Source organism: Dermacentor andersoni, chromosome 3, assembly GCF_023375885.2.
Source record: "Dermacentor andersoni chromosome 3, qqDerAnde1_hic_scaffold, whole genome shotgun sequence".
NCBI classification, from domain to species: domain Eukaryota; kingdom Metazoa; phylum Arthropoda; class Arachnida; order Ixodida; family Ixodidae; genus Dermacentor; species Dermacentor andersoni.
In genome coordinates this window covers 4,507,943-4,524,241 of record NC_092816.1, presented here as the reverse complement: position 1 = coordinate 4,524,241, position 16,299 = coordinate 4,507,943, and the positions used below count along the sequence as shown (strand labels likewise).

The window sequence follows — 16,299 nt, the reverse complement described above, 5'->3', positions numbered from 1 at the left end:
CAGGAAAACACGACTGTGGGCTATGGTGAACGTACATCCGCGAGCGATGGTGAAGGCATGTCCACGAGCGATGGTGACGGCACATCCGTGAGCGATGGTGAAGGCGCGACTACGAACGATGGTGACGGTGCGTCCACATGTGGTCATGATGGCAACGTGACATCGGTGGACCAGAAGTTTTCGCATCAAATATTCAACTGCAAATTTCAGCTCCAACTCTCACTAACAAAGAGCTTGTGCAACGAGAGACAAGAGCCGACATTTTGAACGCATTGTCATCTACCTCTGCACGACGGATGGATGCACGATGATCAAAAAGGCAACTAAGGTGCACGAAACTGCTGCAAGAACGCAAAAAACTACATCAAAATATAAAGAAGATGTGTCCTCATAGGGAAAGGACTATATCCCGGGCAGGTTTTAGGTGCTCAAAGTAAAGATTTAAATGTTTACAACAAATGGAACTTTGAGCTCCGTTTTCTCAGCTTTCATTTCTTGTGCAGTTGCTTTCAGTCATCCCAGTGCCATTTCCCAACGAATTAAGACAAAATCATTGTCTTTTGCACTTAGACTCTGAAACATTGATGAGTGCAATAAAGCTATCCACCTTTACCTGCACTTCACAAAAAAGAAAGAAAGAAGGAAAATTCATAATGGTCCTTTTTTGCAAAAGGTGTTAGTAAGGCAATATGCATAGAAAGTAAAAATATTTTTATGCTTATTTCGGCATTTCAAAAATAAACCAATAGCTTTATTTCACAGAATAGGTCTTTGTGAACATGTGGATGTGAAAATCTTGGTGAACTTATGTGTAATTAATTAATTTGGGAATGACCATTAGAGGTGGCCAACTGTTGTAACTCGAAGACTATAATATATAGAACAAAACTAATTTCAGTTATGATGTCAGCATAACAAATCACACCTGCATGCCACATTTCACCACTTTATTCCCATAAAAAAAAAGCGTTTTCATTGCCATGTCCCCCCTTAAGTTTGAATTATCCAGCGAGGGCCAATTACAGGATTGAAATAACGAAAGCCTTCGTCCATAAGTATGTATGGGCCCAGGTGAACCTCCACTCGAGATTTAGTCAACCAAGAAAATAATCAGCTGGAGTCTACTGTATTTTAGAAGTAAGATTATTAATGTGATCAACCTTCACAAAATACCAAGCAACATGCTGCACCTGTGCAAGTGTGGAGGGTGGCAAGCCATGAGTGCACAAAAAAATTGAAACCACAGTTGGTAACAGGTTTAATTGTGGTTTCCAGAAGCTGGACGCTTACGTCATTCTAAATCACAAGGAAGTTGTGGTTTCGAAGTTAGTGCCAACTCAGCCTTCATAATTATTTTTTAAGCACTTCTTCGAGGAAGTTCACTTGCTCAAAGTAAGAGCATGATATGGCTTTATTCCATACACTATCCAGCTCCTCCTGCCCCGAGCATCTACAGAAACAACATTTGAATGCAGCTCTACTTGCCTGTCCCAGACGCTTTTGGCCAGCCCACACGGAAGTGTGGATGATCTTGAGGAACAGCTGTCCAGTGCGTGGGTTGAAGATGAATATGGCACCATTGATGGGCTTGGTTGTCAGGTTCCCTTCAAAGGTCTGTTGGAAGGATTACGCATGACACATCAGTGCACAGGGCACGAGTTCAGTGGAAGTTCCAGATCTACTACAGTGGTGGTGGTGTTCGTTAACACTCCCAGGGTCGCTGTCCCTGGACGAAAATTTTGACAGTTCACGTGCGGTTTGAGTCTCTAGACATCGAGTGAGCGTATTGATTGATTGAATTAAAGTATGTTTTAAAGTCTGAGCTTCCACGTGCCAAAAGCACAAATTATTAGGCACGCCGTAGTGAGGGACTCCGTATTAATTTTGACCACCACAGGATCTTTAACATGCCCCTAATTCACGGGAAACGGCCGTTTCGCATGTGCAGCCACAGCGCCCAGGATTCGATCTCACGACCTCATGCTTAGTAGCGCAACACCCTAGCTGCTAAGCCACCGCAGCGGGTAATAAAGTATGTTATGTTTTAATGTGAATAGCATTCTTGGCATTGTCAGACCAGGGGAGTACTCTGTGATTGTCCACTTAGTAGAGATGTCCAATTCGTCTGCTGCTGTTCTGATTAGGTAGGCTGGTGGGAAGGAGACAGGTGCCCCCAGCAAATCAGCACTTCAGCAGCAGAAGAAATAGACATGTCCACTAAGTGGACAATTGGCGTATATCTCCCCATTTTGTTTCCAGCGATCTAGTTTTAACAAAAAATATGGGACAATTCCGAAGAAAGTGAGTGCAGTGCAAAAATAAGGCGTGTGAATACAGTCAAACGAATTTATAACGATATCGGTTTTGACAATATATCGGTTATAACAATGTGAAGCTGCTGCACTGTCGACTTTTGGATGTTTTCCATGGAGAAATAACCCACTTACTACAATGCTCCGATGCCGCATTATCCCAGTGTTTCTTTTAGATTTCTCAAGCTGAGATGCTGCTGCGGCAACCTTCCCGCATTGTTTAAAAGGCACCTTTTGGGGCTACCAAAGCGATGCCTCGATGGAGCTCGTATGTCACTTGCCACCCGTGACCCCTCTTTGTAGTTGTTATAGCAGTGCCATTCTTGAGCGCCGAGAGCGGCGGTTTGTTAACAACACGTGATTGGAGTGCGCGGGAAGCAGAGTTAAAGGGACTGACAACTGCCCAGAATGTGTTCCGAGACGTTGATGAGAATGAAATGGCTATGATTTATAGTGACAGAATCTAGCAGGCTGTTTGGGATTTATGTAGGAAATATAATTTTAAATTGGCAAAGAAAGTCAGAAAAACCAGTAAGTGGCAAGGCCCGGCGGTCAAACCTTGACACTTCGAAATGAAGTCAAGAGATTACTGTATGCAAGTTGAGTGTCATTAAGTACAGTACAATTATTGCTTAATATTGCAGACAGTATATTATCAGACACGCTTTATTCTACGCACATTACGAACTAAAGAAAGTCCATGCTAACAAGCGGCGCATGCGTCGTCCCACATGCATGGAGGCACACATGCTGCTGTACGCGTGCAAGTATAGTGCGAGTTCGCAAGTACAAAGAGTTTTATGATCTCCTTGTGATACAAGATGCCATCGATGAGTTCTGCCATGGATAGATACGTTTTTCAGCTTCGTGCCGGCGCCTCTGTTACACTGCACCGACATTGTGCTCTCTGCCCAACACTGGCAGATTGTCGATGTCGGTACAGTGTGACAGAGGCACCGACACGAAGAAAAAAAATGCTGTCACCAACAGTCGGCAGACCGAAATCAGTGTCAGGCGGGCTGCTTGTGGCGGGGACAATGGCCTATCAAGCAAGTTGGATTCGTTGCTTCAGCTGCAGCTTTCGTCCATCAAAGCATGACATTCGGGTGCTACTCCATAAGGATGTACGTAAATTCTAAGCATGCATGCGAGCTAAATATCCTTTGTTCCAGCTCGCTCAGGTCTTCGACAGACATCGGAAATCAGAAGTGCACGCTTGGCTACGCCAACACCAACTGCGTATCACGTGTAAAGCGTTATTTCATTTTTGATGCACTTGCTTTCGTTTTGACTATTTAAATACCAAAGCAGTTGAACCAGAAATCGCAGAAACACGAAGCTATTGTCACAGAAATACTTTCACACTTTGGAAAACATGAATCGCAGAAACACCGACTCGACAAACAAAATAATACTTTCTCACACCTACAGCCGCACTTGTCGTCAGCCACCCACTAATGCCAGCCTATAATCGCTATTGCGCTCACCTATCATAGTTTTCGGCATGCTTCAGTGAACGACTTTATCCGCACTGCAGATAGAAAAGTTCTGATAAAAAAATGTTCCATGGCATTTTCTGCGTTACTACTTCATGATTAGATGCTCTGGCCGGTAAGTCTTCTATTGCACTAGAAAAAGTAGGTACCATAAAAATTGGTTGTCAGTCCCTTTAAAGTTAAAAGAGTCCACACAATCGGAAGCCGGATGGGGCAAGGTGGCGGGGGAGAACTGGCCTGCCCACCATTACAGTTTTCTCGGAACAGGTACGCCATCTCCCGTTAAGATATTTTTTTCCTGCAACTCGGTTATAACAATGGAATTTTCGTGCCGCTTGAATATTGTTATAAGTGGGTTCGACCGTATTTGGTGTACTGGGTATAGAGACCCATGCTATTCTGCAAGTTGCATGCGCTGTGGAGTTGTTCAATTACATGCAAGCGAGCGCCTCACTTAGTTGTTTACGGTGCAAAAGGAGCGCCAAATACGCCGCGGACGAGCTGCCCCGACTGATGCAATCACAGACTGTCTCTGCAAAGTGCTTCTGCCCTATTACATGCACTCTGCGATGTCGGCCCGAAGCGGCAAACGCTGCAATTCGCAGAACAGCACTGCCTCTGCTGGTACAAGGTTTCTCCAAGTCAACAGGACTGATTGAAACAGCAACGTGACATGGACCAAGGGGAGTGGCAACAAAAGGAGCACGTATTTCCGAAAGTATGAACAGACGTGCGAAGGTCCAGTCAAGTGTGCGCCTGTCCCCGGTCAAGTGCTTGCTATTTACAACATAACTTCACTACTTCTTGCCTCTGCAAAGTGCTTCTGCCCTATTACATGCACTCTGCGATGTTGGCCCGAAGCGGCAAATGCTGCAATTCGCAGAACAGCACTGCCTCTGCTGGTACAAGGTTCATCCAAGTCAACAGGACTGATTGAAACACAGTTTCACAGGGCAAAAGGCATTTGAAACTAGTCAAAACATGATCTATTGATTACAAAAAAATTACAAAAAAATTTTCAGGATGGCTACCAAGTTGATATTTCTAAATTCTCAGAGTTTTCCAGGTTTTCCCTGGGTGCCATTGCAAGATTACCTGAGTGACACAGAACTTTGTTTTATGTCAAGACGGGCTGACACCATGCCTCCCAATGCTTTCACTCTCTAGTGAACATGTTAAAAAATAAAAGGACTTAATCCAGTTTGAATATTAAGGTGTAGTGCTTATTTTATTCAAAAAAGAAAACAGAAAGGAAGGGTTAGTAAAATGCAAAGTGAATGAAATACCTTCGAAAAAAAAAAAATGGTAAAACCCGTTGCAAAATTGAGTAACATTCTCAAATACGAATAGTATGGATATGCATACAGAAGCAAATATTTTCGAGCGTGGGCTATTTCTAACAATAGCAAGCTCGTTGGCATAAGGCGCAAACTTTGTCACAAGTGAGATCCTCTTATCAACGGCTGGTAAGTCAACCTCAACTGTCGTGACATATATTCAAGCAAGATAGCAAGGTGGATGAGTTGGTTAGGATTCATTGTTTTCTTGGTAATAGCACAAAGGGACATGGACAAAAGAAACATGACAAAAGGAAGGAATATGACAACACGGGCGCCCGTGTTGTCGTGTTTCGGCCATGTTGTCGTGCTTTTTTTTTTGTCCATGTCCCTTCGCGCTGTTACCAAGTGAACGATGTGCACTGACATACCCTTAGCCCGCGCACAACACCTCTGTGTTGCATTTCACTGCTTTAAGGAGTTTGTTTTAGTTTGGATCAAGGGACGCCTGCATCTCGGCTTCAGCCAACACTTTGTTTTTTTTTAGCTCAAGTTCCTTCAACGAAGCGACGGCATGCTTCCTTTCCCGTTCACTCCTCAATGCGTAGGTCTTTGCCGTTCTCATCCTACTTGTGCCGCGTGTTCACCCCACAGACAATTTTAGGCATCCTCTTGGTCTGTTGTACAGTCAATGTCTGATTTTTTTTACTCCCTAGGGGGCCGTGAAAGCGTCCGAAAAAATTGGGCAGTTAAAACAAATGAATGCATGTCATTTACTGCCCTTAAGAACTCAAGTTGTCACACGTACATCCGAAACAGCTCCGAAGGCCTGCCAGTACACTTATTAGGCATATCGGTGCTTGTACTGTGACAGGAGATGGCAGGTGCACGCGTGTATAATTAAGGAATACATATTGTGTCCCATGACAATTGCCCCTTCCCATGCTCATGCTTAACTGCAATACTTTCACAGATGCTTCACAGCGTAACATTGCTCCATTGAGGCGAAGATGACTTTCGGGAACCAGCATTAGGGAATGCACCATGCTTTCCGAGCTTCGAAGACAATCGCGAGGACCACAAAGGCGCAGTCGGTGCCATTGCTGACAGCAGCGAATTCGTACAATAAAAAACATGACACAGAACAGCAGGAAGCTTAACAGCAAACGTCGAAGCAGCTAGGCCTAGCGTTGCAGCGTTAGTGGCTACAGCTGCCAGAGGATCTGCATGCGAGAGTGCCGGTTCGAGGTGGCAAGGTAATCAAAATGGCGGCAGGGGTGGCTTTCTCTCATGGCATTTCGGACCTGGAAACACGGCAAGTTAGGAAAATCAGATGGCAAAGGGTTCTTGCGTTCGAAATTTTGGACGTTTTTATACATGGACTCTATGGGGAATATGGCGGTGCCATGAAGGTGTCTGAATTATCGGGCGTCCAGAAAGTCTGTCATTGACTACAATGCAAACTCCTCCAGCTGACGTCAGGGCGTCAAAGAAGATTCATTACATTTCCTGTGTGACTCGAGCCAGCATTAGCACGACTTTTGTTCCCTTTCAATAAAAAATGCAGTTAATTTTCCCTGGCAGAAGCACAAATTCCCCGAGTTCTCCCCGAGTATTTCCAGACTATTCAATATCCCTTAGAATTCCCAGTTGGTAGACAACCTGATATTGCAGACCTTCGTATATACTAGAACTGAGCTGCGATCCATGCTGGCATACTAATTTGGAGTTCCCTAAGAGTAGACCGTATTGTACACCTTGATTTCTATGTAACTAATAGCTTGCTACATTTTTTGTTATGACTGACTGCACATACCTTGTGGATGGTGACACGGTAGACGTTGGTGTCGTCAACAAACCAGATGATCTGGTTGGAGAAGAGCTCGCCATAGTTCTGGGAGCTGAGGTAAGGCTCGGTGGGCTCAGAAGAGTACAGTTGGAGACCCTTGCGAATACGTTCGCGCAGCACGTACAATGCTGGGTTGGCCTTCATAATCTTAGCCATGGCCTGCTGGATAAGTGGCTTACAGCCCGGGAACCAGTTGCCATAGGCACTGAAACACACACACATAGATAATCTTTAAGGATTATCGTAGTAACTCTACTGCTACTGTTTGTGGGAGATGCAAGCCAGCATGGAAACAATGTTCAGGACATGGATTTGCCTAAACTTTGTCCTTGTGGCTTGAAACAGATTTCTGACTTTACAAATTCATTAAAAAAATACTGCCTTAGAAATGCAACAAAGCACAACAATTATGCATGCACAGAATCTTATTGCTTAGCGCATTTAGAAAAATAGGGTTGCTTCATACTTTCGGCCAATAAATGGTAGTAATGCAGAGTAAAAGCCACAAGCATTTCTGAAGCCATTATGCATGAAGATCAGACAATTACAAGTGCTAACCATCATTCTCATGGTAGCTGAACGATTGCAGCCCCAGAGAGTTACGTCTGGTAACTTTAGTAGGAAACTGAACTGCCCAATAATACACCCATCTGGCAGCAGCAGCCATTAAAGGGACACTAAAGGTTACTATTGAGTCAACGTGGACTGTTGAAATACCATCACAGAAACCTCGAAACGCTTGTTTCGTGCCAAGGAGAGACTTATTTTAAGAGAAAATGCGTTCTGAAGCGTCCGCGTACCGCTAGCGCAGTTCAAATCGCCCGCCCTCCGATCGAGGAGTACTGACATCATGGTCTCATAGTGACGTTGCGCCAACGGTGAGTAGAACGGCGTCCGCAGACGGCGCTACGGCTTTTCTGCGCAAAACGCAAACGCGCGGCCAGAAACAGAGCCAAGACAGAGCCGACAGCAGAGCGAAAGCGGGAGTATGGTGGCTAGCGGAAGGAGAAACGAATTACGTCCCACATTACGTCCCACGGCACACGGAGAGTCCGTTTTCGTTAAACTATAGGCTGCGGCGAGGTCGCAGCGTGGTCGGCGTGATCTGTGACAAGTGACGAGCCTTTTCGCACTCGCAACAGGGCATAAAAAAGTGCGAATCGACGCAAAACTCGGCCTAGAAACGTGCTTTGCCACAGCCAAGGCTCAATACGACCCAAGCTGGCGCGACCCAGATGTCGTTTCCCGCACCGCCACCAGGCGCCGCTACTATACCTCAAACTCCAGCGCAAGACGCCCATAAGCTGGTACTTCATTCTATGGCGCAAACTTCGACGCTCGTCGCAATGGACCCTGACACCGACAGATTGGCTCGCGATGGTGGGCTCAACTTCAGCGATTTGAGCACCGATGAGCGCGACCTGCTGCTGAGGGCTCGCACTGCCGGCGTCGTTGCGTACTACGACGGCGGCCTCGACACCGGCTCTCCGGAGCGGGAAAGCAACGAGGGCTTCCCACGACATCACATGGACGTGGCATTCTCGCTGTTTGTTCCAAATGAAAGTGTCGCGAGCCAGCAGAACCCTCACAGCACGACGCGATAACGAAAGTACTGAAACTCCAAAGCGTGCGCGGCGCAGAGTCGAGCGCGCAGAGTCGAGTGAAAACGAAACCTTTCGAACACCCATATTACTGAAGGGTAACGTCAAAATGTTATTTTTTCTTAGAGTCGAATAGACGTAGACAAGTAGCATTTTTTTCCATCTTATAATCGAATGAAATGATATTTTAAATACGAGTAGTTGAGTATTAGTAACACAAATTATGAGGAGTCCTTTCGTCATCGGGCTAGTACCGGAATGTCGCTGGGGGGTCTCAAATCGTGTCATGCATTTACCTCAATTTCTCGGTTACTAAAGCTCTGTTCGCGATTAAATTGACGCCCTAGACGTTCTAGAACATTGCTCTACCACTTTAACTTGAGTTTCTGGTAACCTTTAGTGTCCCTTTAAGTAGCATCACAGCAAGGAACATGCGTTGCCAGGATATTGTACATGCTGAGATGAGTCAAGGCACCCGACCTGCCTCTGAAGTCTTAAAAAGATTACAAATTAAATTGCCATGTTTTACGTGCCAAAACCACCATTCGATTATGAGGCATGCCATAGTGAGCGACTACTGAATAATTTTGGCAATCTGGGTTCTTTGACATGCACCTAAATCTAAGTTACAAGATTGTTTTTTTCATTTCACCCCTATCAAAATGCGTCCTGGATCGAACTGGCTACCTTGAGCTCAGTAGTGGGTGCTTTCAAGTCATGCTTTTGTTGAATCTCGCTGAGTGAGCATATCGTCACAAGCAACCTTCGTGCGCTGTTTTTCATCATGGTATCTATATTTATTTACAATACTGCCAGTCTCATATCGAGACCATAGCAGGTGGGCATATGATTATACATACAGTGCATGTTTTATATACCGAATGGTAAGAGCATCAAAACATCTAAATGGAAATACGTCAAACAGGTGCAATGCACAATTTTACAACACTAATAATATGAATAACAAGAGCAACTCATATAAATAGTACACTTCAGGTTACATGCACGTAAAGATTATTACAATGTTATAAAATCAAAGAAACAAAGGAGGTAAATGTTTAGCTATAGTTCCAAAAATGGGAGTTCTGACGATTATATGTGCAGAAGAACTATTTTTTCCTAACTACTAATTTCATCTTCTAATAACTTAAGGGGGGACGCGGGGATCAGATCGCGAAAATCGAAAAAAAGATCGATTTTTGGCAACGACGCGTTTCGGTATCTGCAATGCCTAATCTACATTGTATCAAAATGGTTTGACTGAAAACGCACTAAAAGTGCCCGAAAAAAATTAATTTATCAGTGCATAGGGCGAGAAAACAGCTTTAAATCGCGTAAAATCACCGCAGTTCGCGGAGCCCTAACTAGTCTTTCCCGCCACCGAACGCCGCCATCTTGGTATCGTTCGAACGCTCGAAGTTTCGCCATTCCGTTTCTGAATTCTTCGGTCGTCGCCATCTTGTAACAAACGCACAAACACAAAAGAAGCGCGGGTCTGCTAGAGGCGGTCACACGGGCTCTGCGATGAAAGCGGGCCTCCGATTGGTTGCCGTACTGAAAGGCGTCTCGCCATTGGTTGCTGCTGCAGCAGCGGGCAAGCTGGCAACCACAGCGGACGGCAGTTGTCTGCTTTGAAAACCACGCCGGCGTCGTTCTTCGCTTGACACTCGCAGAATTCGGATTTGTGAAAGCTCCCAGGTCAGTGATGGATCATCGCTCGTTCGAAAAGAACTTTTAAATGAAGCATGCCTTCGGAAAACGGAAGCGCAAGCCTCCTACGGCGAGAAAAAGACGGCGGCCAGCGGGAGAAGCGGAGAACCCGACTGAACACGCGGATAACGTGCCGCGTTATCTTGCACCGTGCTATTCCAGCAGCGAAGCCGACAATCGCCCTGTGACATTGATACTGATAACTAAGCCACCGGAAGGCGTGCCAATGGAGGCTCTCGCACCTGTGCGTACGGCCGCGCGAGTCAGCAACCGAGATTGCGTTGTTGGAGGCGACGCGGGTCGAAGGTCTCCATCGCCGGCAGAGACGGTGTGCGTTTCCGATGCATCGTGCGACAGACACGCAGCCTGCGAGTGAGCCCCCAACCGTCGACGAGCTACATACTGTATGGTGACTCAAGGCTCACCAGACGAATCGTCGCACGATTCAGACGCACCTCGAGCCGCGTTTTGTGTCGCCGGTGACTGCAGAAGCGCAGGCATGCAGCGTTCGCGACTCCCTTCGCGCAGTGTCCGCGACTGAGCGGAAGCAGCAATGCCAAGAACAAATTTAGGCCCCTTGTGACTGCGAGTTCATTATTATGCCTGTTTCCGCGATGAACTCTGATCGCTAAAGCTCTGTGCCCAAGATGCCAACAGCGTTCTGTGGGTGTACACTGCGATACCAGGCTCGGCCTGGCAGTGAAAATGGTGGTCATGCACTACTCCAAACGGCGCAAGCAAAGGATAAAGAACGCCTGAAGAAGGCATCCAAAGCCCACCAAATAAAGAGGCAAAGGTGTAAGAAGATGCCTGACAGCAATGATTCAATATATTACAGCCCTGGTGCTTCTTAATAAATTTGCAGTGCTTTTAAAACTTTGCAGCCATTTTTCTTAATTGCATTTTTTTTGTCACTCACCTCGCTCGTGGAAAGCGTAGCACAACAATGGCTGGATCGATTTTGGTCCAGTTTGTTTTGCTGTGATCCACAAGCTGTGTTGTACTTAAAGACAGTCTTGAAATGTTTCTTTATCTTTCCATTATTTAATTATTTCACAATTACTACATGGCTCCATGCAGTGAAGCACAGTCATGTGCATGTTATGTTGAGCAAAAAATTATTAGCGCACTAAAAAAAAAAATCGAACACTGTCTTGATGTAGATTAGACATCTGGGCAAACATGCAAAGTATTTCCAGCTCCCTATCATGTTTCGTTACTGTGCCAGGCTTTCCACAAGCAAGGAACTTATAAATTCTTATAAAACAAAAACTAATTAAGATATCCTAATGAAATTTTAGAATTGTCTCTTTATTGCAATGTGCAGTGTGTGTGCCAAATTTCAGCCCTTTCTGTCAAGAAACAAAAAAGTTAATTCTGATCCCCTCCTCCCCCCTTAACTAAATCAGACTGCGGTACTGTGTTAGCTATAGATGCATCTAGGTTATTCCACTCGCAAACAAAGGAAGACTGAAAAGTATCGTTATTACAAAGGAACTCATTTATGTATATCCTACTTCTCTTTTTCCACTTCGTTTAGTGCACTCCTACTAGTGTACGGTGCAGTCCGCTTATAGCGATACCACATATAACGATATATCGGTTATAACAATGGGTCGACATGAGAGTCATTTTATGCAGTAGGCCTATGGGGGAAAAAACCATTTATAACGATAGGTTATTCACTGCATATGGGATGTAACGATCAAAATTTTGCCGTCCGTGCGAAATAATCGTAACATTTGCGTTGCTTAGTTCCCTGAAACGAACGATGTCGCGACGAGGCGATGTTTACCTCCACAAGTTCGTATATGCCGCCATTACCACGCTGCGCGTCCCGCCCTGCCCACGCACTGGAGAGTGCTTGAGTAGGTGCAGCGCACCCCAAGATGGTGCTAGCTGCTTCATGCGCGTCGGCCACAGTCGCTCCGAAAGAGAGAGAAAGAAAAAAAAAAGCGACAAGCAAAGCAGCGCGGTGGCGCGTGTCCTGCACTCAGTCTCTCCCTCTCTTGCGATAGCAGGCTGACACCACCGAAGCAGCGTGCAACCAACGGTACAACCCAGTTCGAAGATGGCGCCGACAAAGCGCAAAGCTGTGTCGCTTGACACGAAGATGGATATTTTGCAGGACTCTCGACGCGGCTTCAAGGTGAGCGCCCTCGTGAGAAGTATGAGCTCGCCCAGTCGACGATATCAACCATCTTGAAAACCGGAAGCACCGCGACTGTGAAGGCAGGAGCTATCAGCGGCCATGCCGATCAGCGGAAAAGGATTAGAGACCCTTTGTACGCCGATGTTGAAGAGGCGCTTTACCAGTGGTTCATCACAACTGTAGCGCACACAGTGTTAACCCAAAGCTAAAGGGGGCAATACACTCCGAGGTAAAGCGCGCGCGCGCTCATCATGGCGATGTTACGTTGGCAAAAACACGACCCTCTACAGTCCGGCGACATTCAGTGTGCTCGGACGTCGTCCGGCGCCGAATGCAACCGACTGCATTTTGCGCCGACCAAGTTCGCGCCTAGCGCCCTTTCTCGTCGAGGTAGAGACTCGCTACTCGGCGGGCTGAGCCAGAACAAGATGGCCTATTCGCAAGAAAGCGTGCCCGACCTGTGCGGCTCCGAAATCGAAAGGTTTCTGGACGCCGTCCAGCAACACCCTTGCGTCTACGACACCAAAAGAATGGACTACTTGGATGCGGAGCGGGAAAACAACGCGTGGGAGAAGATACGCATGTACTCCGGCCTCTCAACAGGAGCGTCAATGCTACGCACGTGTGTGTATACGTCTCCGGACATGCTATGCACTCAGCGCCTGTTTGTTTGTCATTTTCCCTGTTTCAGTCGAAGAGTGCCTGACACTATGGAAGCAGCTGAGGGACCGCTATACTCGTCAACTGTGTGGGAGATATGGGGTTCTCCTCCGTACTCTTGGGACAAAGGAACGACAACACAGTAGTGCAAACAATCACAAGGGCATTTATCGCACCTTTCATAGATCAATGCCTGCTACCCGAGTTGCTATCCACAAAACATGCCGATGGGCGCGCGACAAATCTAGAAGTCTGACTCACCGAGCGACTGGATAGCGAGCGAATATGTTCGCCCCATGCTGGATCCCAACGCCTGGTTGTTCGCGCGTTCGGTCACGCCAACGGTCGTGCGTTCGAAGGCGGCCACGCGAGGCGGTCTCGCAGAAGCATGGCGGCGCGCGCACGCGGGACGTTTACGCCGTGCGCCGACCCGCCGGGAAAGAGCCAGTATCGCAGAAGCATCGGACGGCGCCCGCCGACGACCTCGAACCCAAGAGGACGCGCCTTGTCCCTCGGCGGCCGAGTAACCTCGCCTGTCGGGGGCGTTAGCAGCTGCGCAACACTAGCGCCATCTCTCGCACTGCGCTTCAACCACTCCGACCGCCGCGGGCGCCAGGCCACGCGGCGGGCGAAGCCGCCCTGCAGGTAACGCGCTATGCGGGAAAAACACCAGGGGACGCGCGAGAGTCGCGCATCCCCACAACTGAAAGCTATTGAAGCGACGAAAAGGAGTGGCAGCGGCTACGTGTCTGTGTTATGTAGAGAGACCTAGGAGACGCACGGTCCGATTCGGTGTCCGATGCGCCGGAATTGAGGTGTTTTGCCGTGCCGAAGCGCCGGATCGGACGTCGAGCGTGCGGCAAGCCGGGCGGATTTTCATCGTCCGACGCGTCCAGCAACCGCACCGTCGTCTGGCCGCAGCCAATGACAGCGCAGCTGGCATGTGACGTTCTCCGACGTTCCCTCCACGGAGGCGGCGCTGGCTGGCCGGTTTCTCGCAGTGGTTTTTTTTTTTCCTTGCCTGCTGCAGTTTGTTTCCGACAAGAAATAGTTACCAGTTCAGTAAAATTATCTCGAACGTGTGCCTGTTATGCAAAGCAGCGTCTAGTACACTAGCACTAAGCTACTGGCGAGATCGGGAGCCGCGATGCGAGAGCATTTTGCGGGCAGACATCCCACACCGACCGTCTGAGCGAGGCTGCTCGCTTCGCTTTCACGCTTGCCCTTTGCAACGACTGCGTCGAGTAAACCAATTGTTTTTAATTACAGGCGACCTAAGTGTACAGTGTTGATTGTTTTGGCACACATAAGCGCTCTTCGACGAGCTCTGGTTGGATCGTAAGCGCCGTCTGCCTAGCTAGGCCTACCGGCCCTATCGCTGGCTGTTAGCGGAGTCGTCAGTGGACAACGCACCGTCGTGAAGTGTTCTGTCACTTGCAGGGGCATGATTTTATTGACAGTGTTCCTGTAAAGCGAAGCAGTGTTGTGCAGAGTTGTTTATATTGCGTTTCTCGACGTGGCTATGAAGTCAAGCTGGGGGGCTGGATCTGGGCTGAGCTTACGCTCCGCTCAATCTTTCGGATGCACGCACCGTGTGCCCCGAATCGTCGTATGCCGCATGCCGGAACATGCTGCGCCGCACGTCGGATCGGACACTGAATCGTACCGTGTGTCTCCTGCTTAATGTTTCGTCTTGCGGAATGTGCGTGCGTCCGTGCCATCGACGAGCAACAGTCCGGTCCGCGGTGGCAATCGCTACCGAGAAAGCGCGCGAAAATATTTTTTTCGGTGTTCCACGACAGGCCGACACACCGCGGTTGTGAAGCTGAAGCTGCCGCAAAAGCAAGTGCAGATTTCAGGCTATTTTTGTGCGCCTAACTCTTGACATGGTCATTGGCGCTAGAAATAAAGTTTGTTTTTCACAGCCTAGTTTCTACATCATCTATTCTTTAGAGCAAGTAGCGAATTCAAGTTCGGAGCTGCGAAGGTACGTTCCGCGTTTTTTTTTTTTTATAACTGCAGTCCAGATATAGCGATCATCGGTTATAACGATCATATTTCTCGTCTTTCTCGATATCGTTATAAGTGGACTGCACTGTATATCCTACTTCTGAAAGAAGCGAACATGGCGAGCTTAGTGCTCAGATAAATTAACTTTGGAGATAACACAGAAACGACACACACTGCACTGACTTCTAACACCATTTTTTTGCCATTGCCAAATCATGTGTATACGGCCGAACCCACTTATAACGATATCGGTTCTAACACTATATTGGTTATAACAATGAGAAGCTGCTGCACCGTCAACTTTTGTATGTTTTCCATGGTGAAATAGCCAGCTTACTATAATGCCCTGATGACGCATTATCGGTTATAACAATGAAGACTGGCTGCTGGGTGTCCATGCCGAAAGGTAGTGAAATGCGAAATGCTTGAAACCAGAAATTTGAGCTGCTGCTCTAACAGCCGCCGCGTGCTCATTTTCCAGCCATCTTTGCTCGTCTCTCTCCTGTCCCCATTCCGCCCCTCCGAACACGAATGGACCATGCCAACTGCGCTGCTCGCATGTTGCTCGCTGGCTCCTCAGTCAGTGTAGTTCTGCAAACAGCATAATCGCTTGTGTTCGTCTTCGTTCGTTGCATTGAAATCGTTCTGGGCCGTGTGGTTTCTCAGCCTCATTTCACTCGCCGCTGAAATGGAAGATCGTTGATCCGCTCGACAATCATCGGCAATGCACGACGTTGCCAGTTAAAAGAAAGCACACGACTATAGATTTGGAAACTAAGTGCTTATAACCAATGAGGTGATCGCCGTGAATGTACTTCCATCAGATAGCGATGGCGATGACGGCAGCGACGATGCGGTAGGGCAGTCTGCCTCAACATTGTCCTCACAGGAGGCCCGGCAGATGATTCAGTCCCTCGAGGGCTTTGTTTTTGCGAGGAACCTTCCACTGCACTATGTGGAGCACTTGGATGCCTTGGAGAAGGACGTCAGCAAGCTTTGCGTAAAGCATGCATGGCTGACAGACTGACTTTTCTCGTGCAAGCCAGTGAGAAATACGTGGCGAGATGCTTGTGGCGATCTCTTAGCGTTTCTTCTTGATTTTACAAGCTGACAGGTTGCCGCGGCAGCCTTCTCAGAATCTTTAAAAAGCCCCTTTTGGGGCCACCAAAGCGATGCCTCGGCGGTGCTCACATATGGCTTGCCACCCCTGACACCTATTTGCAGTTGTTATA

General features: G+C 47.5%; 1 protein-coding gene across 1 annotated transcript in view; it reads right to left on the bottom strand.

The window, feature by feature from the left end:
- Window positions 1–16,299, bottom strand: part of Prp8 (pre-mRNA processing factor 8) — a 297,334-nt gene that overhangs the window by 45,272 nt on the left and 235,763 nt on the right. The window contains exons 29-30 of the mRNA XM_050169409.2: window positions 6,902–7,139; window positions 1,486–1,614 (exon numbers count right to left, since the gene is read on the bottom strand). Coding sequence (XP_050025366.1) covers window positions 1,486–1,614; window positions 6,902–7,139 — 367 coding nt within the window. The remainder of the gene's footprint in view (window positions 1–1,485; window positions 1,615–6,901; window positions 7,140–16,299) is intronic.